General features: G+C 36.3%; 2 protein-coding genes across 6 annotated transcripts; one reads left to right on the forward strand and one right to left on the reverse strand.

Annotated features, from left to right (window-relative positions):
• Window positions 1-24: 24 nt before the first annotated feature.
• exoc1 (exocyst complex component 1) lies at window positions 25-15,918 on the reverse strand. 4 transcript variants are annotated; one of them, XM_079584391.1, is made up of 20 exons: window positions 15,704-15,867; window positions 14,970-15,101; window positions 14,734-14,864; window positions 13,797-13,956; window positions 12,327-12,514; window positions 11,867-12,094; window positions 11,149-11,281; window positions 10,947-11,056; window positions 10,664-10,732; window positions 9,075-9,224; window positions 7,683-7,791; window positions 6,331-6,375; window positions 5,669-5,832; window positions 4,263-4,364; window positions 2,513-2,586; window positions 2,150-2,378; window positions 1,875-2,058; window positions 968-1,167; window positions 639-833; window positions 25-523 (listed from the first exon to the last, which is right to left on the reverse strand). In XM_079584391.1, exons 2-20 carry the CDS (start codon window positions 15,091-15,093, stop codon window positions 371-373), a joined length of 2,748 nt encoding a protein of 915 aa, XP_079440517.1. In that variant the 5' UTR covers window positions 15,094-15,101; window positions 15,704-15,867; the 3' UTR covers window positions 25-370. The 4 variants fall into 4 exon arrangements, with proteins under 4 accessions (XP_079440517.1, XP_079440519.1, XP_079440518.1 ...); XM_079584393.1 differs by lacking the exon at window positions 10,664-10,732 and having other exon boundaries at window positions 15,704-15,918; XM_079584392.1 differs by lacking the exon at window positions 6,331-6,375.
• On the forward strand, window positions 15,888-20,722 carry LOC306983753 (ectonucleotide pyrophosphatase/phosphodiesterase family member 7). 2 transcript variants are annotated; one of them, XM_079584411.1, is made up of 6 exons: window positions 15,888-16,098; window positions 16,461-16,588; window positions 17,433-17,578; window positions 18,326-18,952; window positions 20,111-20,333; window positions 20,465-20,722. In XM_079584411.1, exons 2-6 carry the CDS (start codon window positions 16,555-16,557, stop codon window positions 20,527-20,529), a joined length of 1,095 nt encoding a protein of 364 aa, XP_079440537.1. In that variant the 5' UTR covers window positions 15,888-16,098; window positions 16,461-16,554; the 3' UTR covers window positions 20,530-20,722. The 2 variants fall into 2 exon arrangements, with proteins under 2 accessions (XP_079440537.1, XP_079440536.1); XM_079584410.1 differs by lacking the exon at window positions 15,888-16,098 and having other exon boundaries at window positions 16,261-16,588.
• Window positions 20,723-20,833: the final 111 nt, after the last annotated feature.

Raw genomic sequence — 20,833 nt, forward strand, 5'->3', positions numbered from 1 at the left:
AAATAACAAAATAAAGAAGATTTTCTTTCAAAAGTATGCTTTATTTACTTTATGACTCCAGGCCGTTTATTTCGTGATTTTCTTTACAGAATGTTTTGATACTCATCAGCATTCAAGTGCATGAAAGATCAGCCACACACATTTTTAGTGTTGAGTGTAATAATAAAAAAAAGTTCAGTCATTTGCGATTCACTAAACTAAAGTTATATGAAGAAATGTTGGTTTTCAATAAAACTCATAGAATCAGCAAGAACAGAATCCCAAGTTACAAACAGGGTTCCAGTGTTAGTTCCCTTAAATGCACTGTAATATATGTACAAATTAAGCACTCCTTCTCTCTCTCTCTCTCACTATGACTCAGCTTCCTGTTTTAGTGGGACTGAGCGATACTGGAGAAGTACTCCAGCATGTCTAGAATGGTGAACTCCATGGTGATTCCAGACCCCGGGTAGCAGCGGTTTATCAAGCCCTCAAAGTGCTTGTATTGCCGAATGAACTCATCCTGCATGGAGTGCCAAACAACCTAATGGACAGAACAAAGTTGACATTTAAACTGATATTCTCAAGAATCTCAAAAGATTATAAATGCTACCATATTCAATTTAGTGTTTCATTATTTGACTCCTGTTCTTTTTCACCTGTAACAGACTCTCCTCATCACACAGGTGCTTATCCACCTTCCTGTAGAGGTTGTCCAGGCCCTTTTTCACCTCTTTGCCAGGGTATTCTTTAATAACCTTACGCAATTCCTGTTTATTGAAGGCCAGCTGGTAGCTCACTTCTTCTTCTCGCACACCCTGGGCTACACGAGCCTCCACACCCTCAAAGAAGTGCTGCAAGACGGGAAGACAATTAACCATGGCCCAGGACACTTATTAACACATTTTAGTTTCATTACTAAATTCCTCATTTACACAGATGTACTGGAAAACTGCTCAATCCAGGTTTCCATAAAGATTTGTCTCACGTTGAGTTTCTCCAGCGGTTGACCCAGTGAGTTGATGACGTAGGACTGCAGGTGTTCGGTGTATTTCTGCTTGGCCTCCTTTCTCTCTGCCTCCAGACAGGAGATCTTGAGGCTGGACAGTGTTGAGAAGATATGGTGGAAGTTCTCCATCATCACCACATCACGTGGAGTCTTCTGGCTTTCGTTGGCCACTTTCTCCACTATGGATTACGCAAACAGACAAGAGTGTGAAAAACAAAGGTGATGTCGTGGAAAACAAACGATATAGCAGAACCGCAAATATTAAAAATCTAAACCTGATTATGTATAGTGGTTTGCCGCCCATAATTTAAATGTGTTTATGCTCCTGGTGTACATGAAGAATAATAAGAGTCACATTTTCAAGTAATGGACCAGCACCCTTGAGTCTTAAATGGTTCTCAAAACTGTTGTTATTGTTAATTAAAGCTAAAACTATTAAAAATCATTGCCGGCAATTGAAATAAATAAATATTAGATGACTTCAACTTAAAAAAAACTTAAAAGAAAATGAGAAATCTTGCCGAAAAAAAAGTTTAGGCTTAAGAACTAAAATGACTAAAACTGAAATTAAAATAATTGAAAGCCATTTAAAAAAAATACAGCTACATACAAAAAAATTACAAAAACACATAACAAAATTATAAAAAAATATAAGCTAATTAAAAAAATAATACTAAACCTATATATAAAAAAAAACTAAAATAACACTGGTTCTCAATGCCTCACATGCCTCAATGCCAATGTTATCATGTTTTCTTTTCTTCATATTTCAAAAAATGTCTGAAGCCTAGCAATTCAAGAGATTTAAAGCTTCTCATGCATTCTCACATCTATTCAAGATTTAATAAATCAATGTATGAAAGGTCCGGTTGGTTATGACCCTCACCGTTATGGAACACGGCTCTGATGAGTTTGATGTAGGCTTTATCCAGATCGCCCCGTCGCTCTGCGTTTCGGAAAATAGCCTCGGCCAGCTTAGCAAACTCCTCAAAGCCGGTGACAAACGGCAGGATGCCCACTTTACTCTTCTTTGAAATCTTCACTTCCTCCATCTGACGAATCTGGCCCGACTGAAAGAGCAACAGAAACATCAGAAGATTCAGATGCTTGTCTCGACATTAATACATAGATAAAAAGATGCTTATCATGAGCTTAACTTACGATGCATTTATCAAAGTTTCTCTTGACAGTGACCAGCACATTGCCCAGTGTTGTGCTGAGATACGAGCCGGGATCGACATTTTCGGCTGTCCAGACGTGGTGACTCATCTTCACCAGCATGTAGAGAGAGTTGAAGCTGTCTATCTTATCACCTAAAGCTATCAGACTGTTCAGCTCCGTCTCGATGCTCTGAAAGATCTTATTCATCATCATCCGAACCATGTCCTTACTGCAAGAGAAATGGATGTACGATCATTTTTTGCATTTGAAGGCTTATTTAATCTGTTAAAAACGGATTGACTGTTAAAAGGATGACTGATAAAAAGAAATGAATGAACTAAGAGCTCAAGAGAACTGACTCACTCAGATATTGAAAATCTATGTTCACTGGTGGATCTGGAGTGCACGGTTCCATCGGCGTCATCCACATTTTCTGCCTAATGAGGCATTTAAAACATCATTACAGGTGACATATTATGCCCCTTTTCACAAGATGTAATATAAATCTATGGTGTCCCCAGAATGTGTCTGTGAAATTTCCGCTCAAAATACCCCCCAGATTGTCAAATTTGCCCCTTTTTGGGTGTGAGCAAAAACGCTGTTTTTGTGTGTGTCCCTTTAAATGCAAATGAGCTGCTGTTCCCCTCCTACATTCAGAAGACTGGCGATCCTTTACACGAGCTTCGGATACAATAACAAAACACGCGAATACTCTCACTCATCCAAAATCTCAGAAATAACCAGTGCAGCCTTACAGAGAGACTCAGGAAGAGGTTGCAACTTTTAGACGCACCTGGACGTTTCTGAATGGTTAGTGGATACATTTATGTAGTTACATTGATTCGTCTGTTTCTGGGGGATTTCCGTTGACAATAAAATGAATCAACTGCTCTTTTGTCTCATCTGAGTCTGGGACTCTAAATAGCGTTCTGTGCTCGTCTGTGCAGCAACGACAGAACAGTTTACATGAACTTTTGCCATTGTGTTAGAACTGGTTACACTATTGTCGTTTGCAAAAACCAAATGGCGGCGCCGTGGGTGGAAACGTGCAGATTAAGGGTAATATTATAATAAGATCCCCTTCCTATGTCAGAAGGGGAGCGAAATATGATCGGCTTATTTTATGACAAGCTTGCAGAGAAAGTCTTACCAAAACAAAGTTACTGAGTTTCACTTTTCAATTTTTTTGGGGTTGGTAGATGCACCGGAAACCCAATTATAGCACTTAAACATGGAAAAAGTCAGATTTATATAATATGTCCCCTTTAAAAGTGCTGTATGTAATTTTTGACTGTACTAAAGCATAAAATAGCATAATATGTTTGTAGAGATTTAGGTAACATGCTAAGCTACCGCCAGTTATTCTACTTTTCCGTGTTGGAATGTCTGTTTATGTTTTGGTCTGTGTGATCCCGGCCACTGCCAATTTACCCAATAGTGTTTCCACACCCCGGGTTGCCAGCAGAAAACACAGCTTATGGCAGTCAAGGAAACCAGCAAATAAACAGGTTCAGAGACCCCAAATTCTACCTGTCCTCAGCATCCACCTAAAAAGCTCTATGACAAGACTAGTGGCATATTAAAATGCGGATAAATATTCGAGATGTGAGCCAAACTAAAAAATCCAATTACACTCCAAACAATCTTTTTCCAAAGATAGTTTCTGTCATTTTATGTACTTCTCATCATGCAGACGTATGTTCTAGTGTTCGCTTGCCCAATAAGTTTAGTTTTAGTTAGTTATATGATGCTATAAAAATGGGGTGTAACATCATGATTGACAGCTCTGCGAGTGTGGGCGGGACCTTGATGCCGTGGCTCCACCTCAGGATCACTTCTGCACAGACTCGAGCTCTGAACGACGTAATCGGCAACGGCCATTACTGGGATATTTTGGCTTCATTTTTCTACTATGAATGGAAGCAAAGCTGTCCATCTTTTTTACAGTCTATGGTTGAGCAGGGGAAACAACTCTCTCCAATTTTTTTACTTTGGACTGCAGTAGCCATTTAACTGCTAGCAGTCAATATTACATACTGCACCTTTAAAAACACCATTACACACAAATACAATAAACGCACATATCTGAACCAGTACAGTGTCTGATACTCACCTGAGCTAGTGTAGGATTTTGCTGCAGCTTGAAGAACTTGCTGATAAAGTCCTGTTCAGCCAGACACAGCGGCTCCAGCTCACTCAAAACCTGCTCAAAGATCTAGAAAACAGCACACAGAAAAGACCACAAACCCTTAATGAACATAACTCTACCGTTCAAAGGTTTGGGGTTGGTACAGCTTTTTTGTTGTTGATTATTTTATTTTTGCTTTGTACGGTTATACATCAGACAATACAAGACAAAGAAAAAGACAACAGGACTGGACTTTAGCTTTTCTAAAGGTATACAATTATTCATGGCAATGAATACGTTTTATCTAATGGCTTTGCTTGAGGTTGAAATTGGTGAAGATACCAAATAAACATTTATCTGGGTCTACTGGGAAGGTGAATCCATGTATAACAGATATAATACTGCAATCTCTTTGCCAGAACACAAACTAAAGAGCAGGACCATGAGGAGCGTAAAACAAGTCCCCTCGTCTATCCAACATCTAAAGCATAGAGGTGAGCATGTTTAGAGGTGAGAACTTATACAGAGTCTAGATGGAGTGAAATAAACTTGGTGAGTCAGTCTATATCTAGAGTTAAATAAGATGTTATTCCTTCCCTGCATAGTTCACTCCAGAACTCTCCATCTGTGCTAATGCCTAAACCATGTTCCCATCTTATTTTAGATTTGTAAGAAGTCGAGGTGTATTTGTCATCAGGGAATTAAATATTCTAGAGTTGCTCCAGCTGTTAAACTAGGCAGCTTCATTTGGGTTGGTAGGATTTTATCATATCTTTAAAAGAAGTCTCTTATGCTCACCCAGTCTGAATTTATTTGATCAAAATATTACAAATAAGTTATTGTGAAATATTACAAATAAGTGTTTTCTATTTTAATGTATTAGTAATGTTATTTATTCCTGTGATGCAAAGCTGAATTTTCAGCATCATTACAGTCTTCAGTGTCACATGATCCTTCAGAAATCATTTTATATGCTGATTTGGTCCTCAATAAATATTTATAATTATTATCAAATGTTGAAAACAGTTGTGCTGCATTATATTTTTTGTAGAAAGCATTATAATTTTCATAAGTTTCTATAGTGAACAAAGGAAAAAAAAATTGCATTTTTTAAAAATAGAAATTTTGTAACATTATAAAGGTCCTTTACTGTCATTTGTGATCAATTGAATATGTCCTTGCTGAATAAAAGTACCGGTAAGGCATTTTCATTTATTTTAAACAATAATAATAAAAATCTTACTGACCCCAAACTTTTGAATGGTAGTGTAAGATTTAAAACATTTGCACAACAAATATCAGTATTTATCTTAATTTGAAGTGAACATTCAGAACCAATCAGCATCTTTAAATTGGGCCAGTACAATCCACAAGTCTTTGTGTCGTCGTACCTTATCAAACCTGGTTCTGTCTGCTACGTCCAGGTCTGAGGCGGACATGTTGCCCATATCAAGCAGAGAAGACGACTGAGAGCGCCTGCTGTTGGAGCTGCTCACAGCGAGTTTATTCAGACTTGAGGTGGAGCCTGTAAGCTTCCCAGAACTCCCATGCAGGCCTGAGAGAGATCATTAGAGGAGAAACCATTAGAGCATGAACTGGATATGAAATATACCAGCCAGATGTACTTAATTCACATACAACTCACTTTTCTATGTGGGTTATTAAACTTACCTTGGCGAGCACGTTGATCTCAATGCAATGCATGCAATCCAACTACCAATAATCTCATATAGATCATAGAGGATTTATTGCATGATAAAACAAAATCTCCCTTTAACCCCTGATGCATTAACATTAAACATTTTCAAATCTGATATCATTGGACACATTTGAGGTTAGTTTTGATCAAGAAAAAAGTGAATAAGGTAAGATGAAATCCATAAAACGGTGCATGTAACTCAAGCTTAGAAAAGATTGTAAATATGTTTTGCATACACATGAAACATTGAAACTGAAGATAATGGTTTACTGTGTTTGTGTGGCAGATATGCCTTTTGACTAAGAGGAAGCAAGGCATTATGGGATAGGCATGGGATGTGGCACTGATACTTACTCTCCGTCTCCTGTTTGAGAGCACTCTCTTTCCGCGGAAGCGTGGCTGGAGGCCGGTTAGAAAGGCAGGCATCAGAGACAGAGACACGTTAGGCTTACAACATGCAGCATGGTGCCAGAGTTAGGGGTTAAAGGTCAAAGTTTTCAAATATGACATGCACTGCAGTGGCTGAATTTAGGCTAAGTAGAATTAGGGCTTTTGGAAACAAAAAGCTCCTTTTCTTTCATCATGTGGAGGAAAAAGCTGAGACTGAGACTGGTAATGAAAGCTGGTAAAAAAAAAAGAAAAAAAAGAAACAAGAGGAACATCTTATTTATACCTGGAAGTTTCCCATCATAAGCAGGGAAAATAGGGATATGCCCAATAGGGATGGGCATGAATAACTGAGCACTCGGAAATAACAGCAGTGATCAATTATGAAAGACTTCAAAACATTTTACACATGAAAATCCAGTTATAATTATATGCAAACGTGCTAAAATGGGCCTAATATATTAATTTTGTTTACTATAACGTTGTGGTCTGAATCATGACAGCAATTTGCACCATGGTCTTTCACACAAGAGGGCTTTTTTAAAGTTATGTGGAAAAGTTTTAGTTATATGGAGCACTACAGAATGGAACGGTATTTTTATGTGTCTTAATGTGACGCATATCGTGTGAAAAACCCCCTGAAAATTCAGCTTCACTATCACAGGAATTATTAACATAGAAAAACAGTTTAAATTGTAATAATATTTCACAATATTGTACTGTATTTTTTTTATCAAATAAATGCAGCCTTGGTGAGCATAAGAGACTGCTTTAAATAAATAAAAATGTATTACCAACCCCAAACATTTGCACAGTAGTGTAAATACTATAATTCCCTCTTTATTCTGTTTTCAAGTATTCAGTGAAATGCAGTTCTAAACATCCTGGGATCTCATGCATTCAGTTTTTTTCCCCACAAAACAATGTGAGTGTCATGCCTCTACTACACATGTAATAATGGCATACTGGCATGTGTAACAGTACACACACTGTGGGCCATGCAGTACATGTCAGGACATTACTATGAAAACGTGACGTAACACCATCATATCAGAGACAAGCGATGACTGACACCTCAATGATTTCACTAGAGAATTAAGTCGGATAGTTTAAATTCAACTCTAAACTGTGTGTTTGCCATGTGGTGTAACATGAAGAAAAAACACAAGTAGATTACAAACAGCACACACACTATGACAAACACACAACATAGCAAACACAAAACGCACACTGACTAAAGATATAACATGGACAAAAATCCCATACCAAGAGTTTCTTGATAAAAAAAACTAAATAATTTGTTTTTATAGTGGCCTTACCAAATTTTCCTTTCCCATCCTTACTAGTCCCCGCCATTTTGATCTTTGCAACTTCAAAGAAGTCCTTAATTTCCCGCTCATAGAGTCGAGTCATGTAATCCACGTAAGTCTGTAAAAAACATAAGGGAGGATCAGGAATTTGACCTAATTGCAATTTTTTATTTCTTACATAGGTAATAATGAAGAGAGAGACAGAGGGAACAAGTGACGAACTGGACACAAATCCGATCTGTCAGAGTACACACAGCAACATCCAGGCCACGTCTGTTATCTCATTTGGATTTTAAAGATTAATAATAGAGGGTACAAACAAATGCAACTAAAACATTTGGGAATCGATTTGGAACGGAGTGATGATCAGAAAAAGAATAATCACTCCATCTAAACCCTTAAATATGGCTTTGCCCTTGAGTTTATTGGGTTTAACGTCAGTAGAATTACATTAAATGTACTATTAAGTCTGAGCAGAGCTGAAATTAAATATAACGGCTTTTTTCCTCCACTTATGCTTCCATTTCAAAAGGAAAACCACCGGCTCTCAGAGGACATCGGGATAAGACATTGCAGTGTTATTATGATGACATTATAATGGTTACTGTGACTGATGGTCATAAACGATAATAGATTTTATCACGTTTTTATTTTTATTTTTACTGTGATTACTATTGGTGATGTAATTATTTTAAACATAATAATTTTATAGTAAAACACATCAGTAATGACACTGAGTATCTAATAAAATAAAGTCCAAATTATGATCTTAATTAAGGGATTAATTAAAATGGGCCTACTTACTTTCTTATTGAAAGTTTTGGATATGTACACCGTTGAACAATTCATATTCATAAGTGAATGATTCGTCAGTGCATGTTATTTCAGAGGAAAAAATTATATTTTTGTAATTTTGTAATTTCAACCTCTAAAAACAACCTTCCTGCTCTGCTAATGTCACTTAGGCTGTGCATACTATTGGATATTGTTAACTTAAGTTAGCCAAATAGCTATTTAGACATTGTTTTAGCATATTTACATTTATTCTGATATATAGTATGTAACATACTTTTTCACCATCTAAATAAATTCACAATGAATAAAATAAAGTTCCGTCCAACATTTTTCTCATTGAATAACCCGTTTCTCTCTGAAATACAACACATTACAGTGTATGTCAGTAAAACTGGTCACAAATAGCAATTCACTATGACTTTAATGACAATATTGTTGTGATGCTGTAATGGTAATAATCTATATTGCTACAAAAAGTAAGAATGTTATAGGATTTAATAATGTTTTTATCCTTGACTTGACGGAACAATTTGTATAAACGTGACAGAATGCTTCCTGATATCAGTCATGATAATCACAGCAGTGATGGAAGTGATAAACACTCACCCTGGAAAGGCCCTCATATTTCTCTCTCTGGGTGTTCTTCAGCCACTCCATCAGTTTGGCATATCTGAGCAGGTCTCTGTGCAGAGGGCTATGTTTGGGTAGAGTCAGATCAGCTGTGTGCTGGGACAGTGTGGAGCTCTGATCGTGTCCCTACACATACAAACACACAGACAGAATCAGTGAGTGGAAACACTTTCCAAGCAAGTTAATATTAAGGAAGACACACAAACTCTCACTCCCACACAGGGCTGGGTAAAAATACAGATTTTCTGATTAATCTTGATCTTTATTTGACCAATTTCAATATCAAAGTCCCATGTTTGAAAACATATTTTTTTAAATCTGCTGAGACGCTGCCATGGACATGAGGACAAGACATTGCAGCAATATTATATTATGATAGCATTTTAATGGTTACTGTAACTGATGATAAGGTTAGTGGTCACAAATGATAATGGACTTTATCAAGGTCATAACAAAACATATAATGCAACAACATCTTTATTTGAACAATTCCATTTTAAATTCGATAAGTCCCAACATTCATTGTTTGCTCTATGATTATTTTCAGTGGCTGTGTGAAAACATATTTTAAAAATTAGATTTGTGAACATACATTCGCAGTCTGTATTGAATGTAATTTAATAAATGACTTGTTTACAGAAAATGTATGGTAAAATAACGGTCTTTCTATTGAGGTGTCCTTGTGAGCTGCAAGCAAAAACAAATTCGACTCATAAGAAAAAAGTCCTGAATGAACCAGTTCTTTTTCAGTGAATCAAAAACATACAGCATGACCAGTCTGATTTATGAACAAATGACTCTTTATGAACTGGTTCTTTTCATACTGTACAACCAGAGTTGCCTTATTAAAAAAAGTATTTTCATAAATAGTTAAAAAATACAAGTTGCTCATTGAATCAGTCTAAAACACGGTCCTGTGTACAGCAGCAGAAGAGAGAGAATATCTTCCCTAGAGAAAATGGAAATTATGATGCAATCAAATGAGAGTTTGTGTACTGGTGTCAAAACAAATATTGAAATCTGTATTAACACCCAGCCCTACTACCACACAAAAGATTACTGTTATATTACAGTGACACTGAGTTCAAACCGTAATTAGTTGGGTAACAACCACCAAGCGTCACAAATCCATGAACACTGCCACAAAACCGACAGTCACTGCCACAACAAATTCTCACAGTCAATCAGTTCCTTCTCAATGCATCTACAAAACATCCACATCATAAAGGCAAACACTACAGGAACTGCATGCTGACTAGGCCATATCTTCTCACGAGCATCCCATAATTCCATCGGAGAGTGAGCAAAACAAGGCAATGAAGACCCCTTCACATCTTCAATCAACAACTACTAACACAAGTATGATGTTGGCTAGGAGGTTTATGGGGAGATCATCTTAGAAGCCTAAGATGAGAACGTCTGGATTACATCACCATGAACATGCTTAAATGAAATGTTTCCATGGAGAGAGAAGCATTGATGAGACAGTTAGGTCTAAGAAAGAGGAGTTGCGTGACTGTTAAGAGTGGGCGGGTCAAACAGGATGCTGGAGTGGGCGTACTCACAGGGAGTGACAGACAGGACGACCTATAGAACTGAGGGATGGTCATTTTGAAGTGACTGAAGTGGTTGAACTGACAGAGGAACAGAAAGCACAGTGTAGTAAAGTGATATAGAGAGACACGACTGGTGGCCACACAGGAGAAAGAATCAATCACAGACAGAGGTAGATAAAAGACTCATAGGAAAAGGAAAGGAAGGCTAAAACTCCTCAGCAATGACACACATTGCCATACATTTAAGATGTATATGTACTTTACCTGTGTACTACATGTGTAATAATGTTACCTGGTGCACAAACACGTTGTTGAGGTGGTTGGTGAGACGGCGGGCAAAAGCATCTCTGAGCTCAGAAAACAGATGCTGCTGCTGCTTGACTGCCATCAGCTTATCGTGACCTGAACATCATGCAGACATTAGCAACACTGCACATGCACACCTGAAAGTGCAGTCATCACTAAATGAGTGATGTACAGAATGAGAGCGGTACCTGGTTTGAGCGCTACATTCATGCACTGGGACAGAGCCTCAGAAGCGTTGATGCAGGCCTCGATACCCTTAGGAGAAGACAAATCTCCTTCTTGCAAAGCCTTGATGTGCCCTTTTGATAGATCCATGTAGTTCTACCACAATAACAAAGACAATAAAGTTAAAGCGATAATAATAGACATAAATTCTAATCATACTAATAATCTTTAATTGGAGTTTTGTTTTAATATTAAAACATAAGCAGTATAGAAGCACACTCCATCTAGAACTTTGCTTACCATGGTATTTTAAATAAATAAATAAGTTAATAAACAAACATACAGACGTTTATATTAAAATATGTGGCATGCAGCTCTCTTTTGCTAGACAAGAGTGCAACAGTCAAAGGTGTCCATCTAGAGTACAATTGAAAAGCAGCTCAGAAAACGGCTTGTGAACGGCTTGGTTGCGGTTTTGACATAATCTAGATATTCTCCACATTGAGCTTCTCTATTTCTGCAATGTTAAAATGAGTTAAACTGGATAGGCTAACAAAAACATTAAAGTGCAAGTACGATTCTTACATCATCGTCGCATCTCGAGCACCACTGATGACGCACGCCTAAAATTCGAATGCTGCGTTTTTGCATTTGAATACGGATTTTTATTTTAAATTCTATGAATATTCAAGATTCAAATTTTTTATTTGACAGCCCTACTGTGCTCTATCTGTAACGTACCACGAGGAACTGGATCTCATCCAGTAGTTTGCCGTTGTTGGTGTTGCTAATCTGAATGAGACGGTTGCTCTGGGAGATCTGGTCCATCTGCTCCTTCACGCTCTGCAGCATCTCCTCGTAACTGAGCAACTTTCCTTCGATGTTATCCACCTCTGACAGAGCCTGATCCAGCAGCTGCATCAGGATGTTCACCTGCTTCTCAGAGGCCATGATGGACTGGATGTTAGCCTGAAGAGAAAAGAAAATTTTTTATCATTCACGACACCAAAAATAAACCCAGTTTCATTTTTGATATGGGACTATCCACTATTCCCTAATCAGACAAACTTTAAGAACGTTTACCTCAACATTTAGATAATTATTGCACGCTCAATATAGATAAAGGTTATAATGAAATCCCAATGAACTACTTCTATTGTTAACACACCAGTGTTTTACAGTTTGAAACGCTTTAACATACCCCATCTAGGACCTGTAGCTCACGGGACAGTTTCTCAGCAAAGGCCTCTGCGTTGGAAATGGCGTACTCGCAGACCTCCATCATGCTCTCAATGTCCTGCTCTTCACGGGTGTTCAGCTCCTGGTAATCGTCCAGAGCATCCTCATCTCCGCCGGCAACACTCTGACTCTCTCCGCTCGGGACCGACTCTGGGGGAAAGAATGAGACCGTGAGCCTTACAATAGCACTCATATAGACCTCAAATTGATGTCATATACTACCGTTTAAAAGTTTGTGGTCAGTACATTGTTTGTTTTTAAAATACATTATTACTTTATTCAGCAAGGATGCGTTCAATTAATCAAAAGTGAATTGTTCTTTTGAACCATTCATCAAAGTATCCTGAACAAAAACTTTTTGATAATAGTAAGAAATGATACCTGAGCAGCAAATCAGCATATTAGAATGATTTCTGAAGGATCATGTGACACTGAAGACTGGAGTAATGATGCTGAAAATTCAGCTTTGCCATCACAGGAATTAATGACATTTAAAATATATGAAGACTTCAGATGCAAAAGCCTCTAAGTGCCATCTGAAATTTTCTTCTAAAATGAGCATTTTTATTAAGCTTGTATATTTAAGTTCAGTAATTTCACTTTAATGACATTCATTGCCAAGTGAAATAACTGAACATAAACATACAAGCTTGATAAAAATGATCATTCTAGAAGAAAATGTCAGATGGCACTTAGAGGATTTTGCATCTGAAGTCTTTATATATTAAAATAGAAAAAAGTTCGAGTAGAAAACCTTGAAAAAGTTTTTACCGTTTGTTTTTTCTTTCAAGTAAATCAAATAAATGCAGCTTTGGTAAGCATAAGACACTTAAAAAACATTTATAAAATCGTACCGATCCCAAGCTTTTGAACAGTATGTATGCATGTGAGTATATGAACTAAACTACTCCATAAATATAATGTAAGTAACACTCATTAAAATAAACACATGCACACAAACAAATCTAGAGAGTGAGCATTGTGCAAATGTTCCCTGATGACTGCATATGTGGTTTAACAAATTAATTAATGGAAGGAACGAATGACCATTAATACGGGGAACTGGAGAAGGGAAATGGAGGAGGATGGGAAATGGAAGAAAAAACAGCGTACAAACCTTCAGCTTTAGGAAGCTCTGGCCAGTGAGAGATTTAAAGAGAATAGCACAGATCAGGTTAAAGCATTAAGGGACACTCAAATAGACATTGCAGAAACCCAAAGAGCTCAGAAAAAGTGAAAGAGAGAGAACACTAGCTGCAGGAAAACAGAAACTAGTTTGAGTTCCTACCACTGCAAATGTAATAGTTCTATGTATAAGCTTTAAGAATTGTTTCTATCAAAGGGCTAAGGTAATTACATATTAGAAACACACTGGTAGTTTAACAACATGCTATTACTCCCCCACACCACCAGGAGCAGTAGTGAGCCATACCTTCCAGCAGTTGAGGACTGACGTTTACAAACTCCACTTTCTTGCGAAGGTAGCGCTGGTTCAGTTTCCAGATACATGAGATGAATGAATTCTTCTCTGCAGTGCTGCTCGCCACCCACCGATAAACCTTCTCAAAATGGAGGTCAAACTCTGGATTCTCCTGTAGAATGGAAGAAATGAAAAAAGTACAAGATTTTCTCAGTAAATTCAGGTATAATACCAAATCGATAATTGTTTGGTCTAATATGTTATGGCCAATAACTATATTAACTACATTTGTCTAAATAATTAAAATATAAAACACTTTAAGTAAATTTAGGCATCACAACATTAAAATGTACAGTATGAAAAATATATATTCACTTTGAGATTTAAATGATTAGTGTTTTTAAAGATTAACTTTAAGTGAGCATTAGGAGATGGCATGGGAAATCTAAAGTTAAAATTAAATTATTTAAAAATATATATATCCAATCAGTGTTGGTATTGTTAAAAAAAAAAAAAATAGTTTTCGTTCATTTTAAATCAAGCTGAAATAAAATAAAATATAAATATTAGATGGAAAAATGTAAATTAAAAAAAATTATAAATAAAATAAGTATACATTGAAGTACTAATATTAAAATAACTCATTCCAAATATTAATATATACCGGTAGTATATAAATAATACTAAAATAACACTGTGTCCAGTCTCATCCAATAACCGATCTGGGCTGCATTTCTCAAAAGCATTGTGAGCTGAGATGACCATAAAGACCATTGGTGGCAATAGCTCAATGCTCTAGACTTACAATGATTTTGGAAAACGCAGCCCTGGACAGTACAGATATATCATACATCTAATATAATATTTAACTAATAGATATTTTATTACTGATCTTTACTTCATGTCTGAATTGATATCAATTGATAATATTTCGGATATGACCTCTGACCTTAGTGGCATCTTTGGCATCAACCTCTGTCAGGTCCCGTAGTTCCCAGGCCATCTGTCTCTTATAGAAATCTCCTTTATCTGACTTCTTCACTTTCACCACCTTCACCTGCACTGGACGCTCTGTAGTCACTAAGGATAATAAACAGAATTGCTAGAGGTAAAATAACCATTAAATAAAGGTTTACTGATGTGATCTGACATGGATATGCGGGTCAGACTGTGTCTGTGTTCTACCTGTGGCACATAGGAAACAGTTCTTCTTCTTTTTCCCTGCCTTGCAGACATTGACGATGCTCAGCAGACGCTCATCATTGGGGGTGAAAATATCCCTCTGAAGGGCGTGCTTGATGGCAGTCATGTTTATTCCTGAAATTACAATTGAAAGTACAATATGGTCTTGGGAATCAGCAAACAATACTTCCACTAAACGTACATAAACATATGGGCCTTCTGCTGGTTGATGCTATAAACTCATATGACCATATACTGATGGTCATTCAAAAGTGTATTATTTCGCATGCAACATATTTAAAAAAAATGCACTCATCTGTTAGCTGTAACTTAGTGTGCAACAATACTGCAAATGTACAAGATACAATACAACAGTATACTAAGAAACATTACAGACATGCAGGTACAAAAAAGGTGTTTTCTTTAAATAAAATTTTCATTTTATTCATGTAACGTTAGGTAACTTGTTTATTATTCACAAAGATTTACTAGAAAGTACCATGGTGATCTGTGTAAATACCATATGAATATTGTAATTATTGTACTATCGTTACACCCGATATGTAGCACTATACCGCCACTTTAATTTGTTAAAGGCAGAGTTTCTTGCGTTTTATTTAATCTGTTTTAATTGTCATAATAACAGATGTTTTGTCTAAAAAGGTCAGCTGACACAATAAACAGCGCAGGGGCCCTTTTGAGAAGCTAACAAACAGCGACTACTAGTTGACTCTTACCTCACTGACATCCAATGCAGAGGCGAAAATGCTTTCTTTAACGCTTTGACTTGTATTTGTTTACAATAAAATGTTTTTTTTTTCCTTGAATATCACATCAGCTGTCAGGGACCCAGCCCTGAAAGCAGTGTGAACACGAAAACTGTAATGAGCGAGAGAAAATCATAAACTTCCTACTTCCGGTAGTATTTCTAAAATAAAAGTCCCTTAAGTGCCTTAACATTATAATGGAACAAACGTAGATGCTGTGATTTATGTTGACAATTGAAAAACTGATATGAACTGATGATCAATAGATCTCTAATCATCCTTAACAGTTTATGAGCTACATTCTTAAGCTTCAACCTATGGCTCCAACCTTATCTCTTAAGGTTAAAATGCAAACTGTGAAAAGGGTAATAATAATTGAAATAATAAATGAAAACAAGACCTTTTCTACTTTACAGTAGGCTATAATACATTTCAAATTTAAGATCTATCATTTGTTCACTCAGTTAGAAGTGATAGAACTTAGTATAATTTCAGTAACAAACTGACTAACTACAGAAAATATAGGCTATAGATTGTCTTATCAGTCCCCTGATAATGCCTGGCAATATAACCAAGCTTTTGCTGATTTTCATTCTGCTCAACAGTCTCTCAAGATGAAGTCAGAACTTCTGCTGGTGTTGGCTTTGTCTCTCTGTGTGAGCAGTAAACCCCTGTCCGAAAGGAAGACGTATAATAAGTTGTTGCTGATCTCTTTTGATGGTTTCAGGTGGGATTACGACCTAGATGTGGACACACCAAATCTGGACAAGCTTGTTAAAGAGGGAGTGAAGGCAAAGTACATCAATCCCCCAGCGATCACCATGACATCTCCATCACACTTTACAACTATTACTGGTAAGGCTCAACATTCTGCTTATATCTAATTCATGTTTGTGTAGAACACACCCAGAAGGGATACCACAAAAAGAGCAGAACAAAAGCTCTGACACGTTCATAGGCCCAATTCATCCAAACACTGAATTGGTGTAGCTTTTGTAATGCATACTTAAATCAGCGGTTGTTTAAACATCTTGCATTTGATTGGTCAGAGAAATTAGTTTCATTTTGAGTCACTAAATAGCCACTGATTAACAACTCAAACTTGATATTAATGAATAAATATATATATATGAATACGTTTTAAAAATCTAAATGTTAATACTGTACATTTTAATGAATGTACATTTTATATAGCCTGTATGAAAATGAATATCGTTTAATATAAATTTTTGCAGAAATAAGTGCAAATATATGCTTCTGATTCACACTTAGATGTGTGGCACCATAGCTTACTGTGTTAGTATTCATATCCTTGTCCAGTCTGCATTATCACAATGTTCAAAGTCTTAAGCTGTGTATTGAGAGCTGCTGAGCACACTTAATTGGCCAATAACCTTATGAGGTCCAACTTTAAGGTTATTTACATAAGCAGTGTTCCAAGTTCATACACCTTGTTCAAAGGCCACTTTACAGGTCTTGACATTATGAGTATTGAGTTAAAAAAGAAAAAAAAGTGGGTCTACATCCACACTGTGATCACAGGTAATCTTAGTTCATTTGAATCCACCACAGAGACCGATTGGTTGATATGATTGAATACAATGTTCAATATTATGTATAGTGACAAATAAACTATATATCTGTATATATCTGTAAAGCACGGTATAACAATATGATTGTATCTAAATCTTTCATTTAGGGAGATGGATAGAGGATCATGGTGTTGTCCATAACCTGATGTTCAATGTTACAACTGGGTTGAGGCTTACCCATAAGGCAACGCTTAAAAAATCAGAATGGTGGGATAATGGTGCTTTGCCCCTGTGGATAACAGCCCAGAATCAGGTGAACTTGCTCCTCTGACTAGCTTTTTGTGAGCAGATTGCAAGGACGAAATACAAAATAATATATATATATATAAATTATTAAGTCAAAGGTTTAGAATTATTAAGATATTTGAATTGCTTTTGAAAAACGTCTCTTAAGCTCACCAGGGCTGCATTTATTAAATAAAAAATACAGTAAAAACATTAGTATTGTGAAATATTATTTTAATTTAAAAGAAGTCTTCAATTTAATATATTTTCAAAGTAATTTATTCCTGTGCTGTGATGGCAAAGCTGAATTACATTTGAAAATATATTCAAATAGAATGCAGTTAATTTAAGTTGTAATACGGTCTCACAATATTACTTTTTTACTTCATTTTTGATCATAGCCTTGGTGACCATCCCCGATTTCACAGACAAAGCTCAAGCTAGTCCCAGACTAAATCGGATGTTTGAGATGTTTTAAATGAAAGCAACTTGCACAGACATATCTTAAAATATAGCAGTGCCATTGTTTTGTCTCTAGATGCACACCAGTAATGTTTTTTTCTAAGGAACATTTATAAAAAGCCACTTAAATCCCCTAATTGAACTAAGGTCTAATGCTGGCTTAGTCTAAACCCTGTTTGTGAAACTGGGCCTTTCAAAACCATTATTTAAAATAAAAAAACTTTTGAAAATCATTAAAATCTTTCATCATTGTAGATTAATTGGCACATACCATACTGGTCTTCCCCAGTAACTTCTCCTATATATTTCAAAGGGTCTGAAAACAGCATCTTTTTTCTATCCTGGTGGAGGAGCAAATTACAGTGGGCAAGCTGTGGATCGTTCCCTGGTGGGATATCATGGTCAACCTGATGACAATGAGACAGATTGGCGGCAGAACATAGACACTGTGATGGGATGGTTCACCAAAGAGGACTTTGACTTTGTTACTCTCTACTATGGAGAACCAGACAATGTGGGTCATAATGAAGGCCCCGAAACTCCAGCGAGAAGAAAGATCATTGAACAGATCGACCGCACAATTGGCTACCTCAGGGAGGCGATTCACAAGAACGGTTTGACTGATCATCTTAACGTTATCCTGACCTCAGACCATGGCATGACCACTATTAAAAAAGCCACTGAGGTCAATGAGATCAAACTTAGCAATTACATGAATTTATTAAATCTATCCCGCTTTGACCTGCTCGACTATGGTGGGTTTGGGATGATCACACCTAAAGAGGGCAAAGAACAGGAAGTTTATAATGCCCTGAAGAATGCGCATCCCAATCTGAAGGTTTATAAGAAAGATGAGATTCCAGAACACTTTCACATCGGCAAACATGAGAGAATTCAACCTATAGTCCTTCTGGCAGACCTGGGCTTCAATATTAACTCTGTAAGTGGCTTTGGAAATACATTTTTAAAATAATTTTACTCAATGGACCCTTTTCACCTTTCCGGGGATCTCAGAAGCAGAATTCATCATAGTTGTGTAAACTTCTATAGCGGTGAATGGGAGATGACAGCAAATATAATTTTTGTATTTTAATTTGCTCCAGTTTCCAAAGAAAAAAATCTGTTATAGAGTTTCCACGACTGAGGGAAAATATATAGAGAGACTGAATGCATTGGCCATGAGAGAGAAAGATGTCAAATTTGCCATTACTTCCTCATCCATTGTATTTGAAACTGGAAACACTGGAAATAAAAGCTAGATTTAATTGCGGTAGTATATACACTTTAATTCAACTTAACTCAAAGGAACACTTCAGAACACGCAGACCAACTCCATAAAATGACAAGAACAGACACAGGGTGTATAAATACCAAAGGCAAACAAAGGAAACTGAATGAAAACCAGGTGAACATAATCAAACAATCAATGAATGGGAACTATGGAAACAAACTAGTGGCGGGAAAACGGGAACAAAGGAAACTTACACAAAACACAAGAAAACAGAGCATAACCCTGACAGCTGCAGCGTTAATAGGTTTATTTGTCATTTACTGACAAAGTAATATAACACAATACATAGAAATTTGAAAAACTTTACTAGATTTGCAAAGTTGACAACTGTGGAAGCGTGTCATCACAGTCTGTGAAAAAAGGGTCCATTGTTTGAAAGCTCACTAATCTGACAATATTTTAGCCAAACATGGTAATTAACACATGCCGTAAAAGCTCCACATTATTCAGCTAGTTTGTATCCTTTATCAGTAACATATCAATACAAATAAATATATTCAGCACAATTTTTTTATGTTTAAAAAAAGACATTTCTTAATGCTCACTAAAGCTGCATTTATTTGTTTTAAAAAATACTCTAATATGTCGATTTTGTGCTCAAGAAAAATCGATTATTATCAATGTTGAAAAGGGTTGTGCTGCTGAATATTTTTGTTGGTCTTTGATAAATAGTAAGTTCAAAATAGAAAGCATTTATTTGAAATAGAAATCTTTTGTAATATTATAAATGTCTACTGTCACTTTTGATCAATTTAATTCATCCTTGCTGGAAAAAAATTAAGATTAATCTGTTTTCTGTTTGTGCAGAGGATCCTTTTGCATATCAACATAGGAGATCATGGGTTCAGTAATGAGGAAATGGATATGAAAATGTTCTTTCGAGCCTTTGGACCAGACTTCAGGAACAATTTCTTGGCTGAGCCTTTTGACAGTGTCAGCATCTATCCGTTGATGTGTAAGCTTTTGGGTGTAGTTCCAGAAGCAAACAATGGAAGTCTCAGTGACACCAAAGGCATGCTAGTGGATGTTGGTAAGTATTTGATTTGACTCTCAGAAGAGGGTTTCATTCAAAATGGCCTTTTCTTGAACCATTTTGTTTTTGCTACCTGTGTGGATTTTTATAAATATTTAGTAACCAACGAATGCCATTCTTATTTGCAGGTGGAAGAATCCAGGTGTCTTTTACTCTTCTATTACTAATGATAGTTATTTTAACCTTCATTTGAAGAGATTTACTAAACTACTTGTTTATAGCAACCAGCAAACGCTGAATGCGTGTTAACAGTGTAATCCCCTAAATGACTATTAAAGAGTATTGTTTTCAAATTTTTCTCCTTTCAATACCTAATGTGATGATGATAATTGAACTTTTTCCTTTTATATTTATTATATCAAGACAAATAAAACAAATTTACACTGAAAGTTTGTTTTTATTGTGCACACATTTATGAAAAATAGCAAATATTAAGCGTGGTCACAATAGTGCGCAAAGTGTGAAAAATGTGATCAATATGTCAAATATGTATTTGT

Source organism: Phoxinus phoxinus, assembly GCF_949152265.1.
Source record: "Phoxinus phoxinus genome assembly, chromosome: 16".
In the NCBI taxonomy this organism is placed as follows: domain Eukaryota; kingdom Metazoa; phylum Chordata; class Actinopteri; order Cypriniformes; family Leuciscidae; genus Phoxinus; species Phoxinus phoxinus.

What these genes read in the sequence shown, in the direction of transcription:
- exoc1 (XM_079584391.1), bottom strand. Translation starts at nt 15,093, where the DNA reads ATGACTGCCATCAAGCACGCCCTTCAGAGGGATATTTTCACCCCCAAT. An exon ending in AGCTACAGGTCCTAGATGGG is followed by an intron (nt 12,095 to 12,326) that starts GTATGTTAAAGC and finishes TTTTCTCTTCAG; the next exon opens with GCTAACATCCAGTCCATCAT. An exon ending in GAAACTTTGATAAATGCATC is followed by an intron (nt 2,059 to 2,149) that starts GTAAGTTAAGCT and finishes TTGCTCTTTCAG; the next exon opens with TCGGGCCAGATTCGTCAGAT.
- LOC306983753 (XM_079584410.1), top strand. Translation starts at nt 16,348, where the DNA reads ATGAAGTCAGAACTTCTGCTGGTGTTGGCTTTGTCTCTCTGTGTGAGC. An exon ending in GGATAACAGCCCAGAATCAG is followed by an intron (nt 17,579 to 18,325) that starts GTGAACTTGCTC and finishes TATATTTCAAAG; the next exon opens with GGTCTGAAAACAGCATCTTT. An exon ending in TGGGCTTCAATATTAACTCT is followed by an intron (nt 18,953 to 20,110) that starts GTAAGTGGCTTT and finishes CTGTTTGTGCAG; the next exon opens with AGGATCCTTTTGCATATCAA.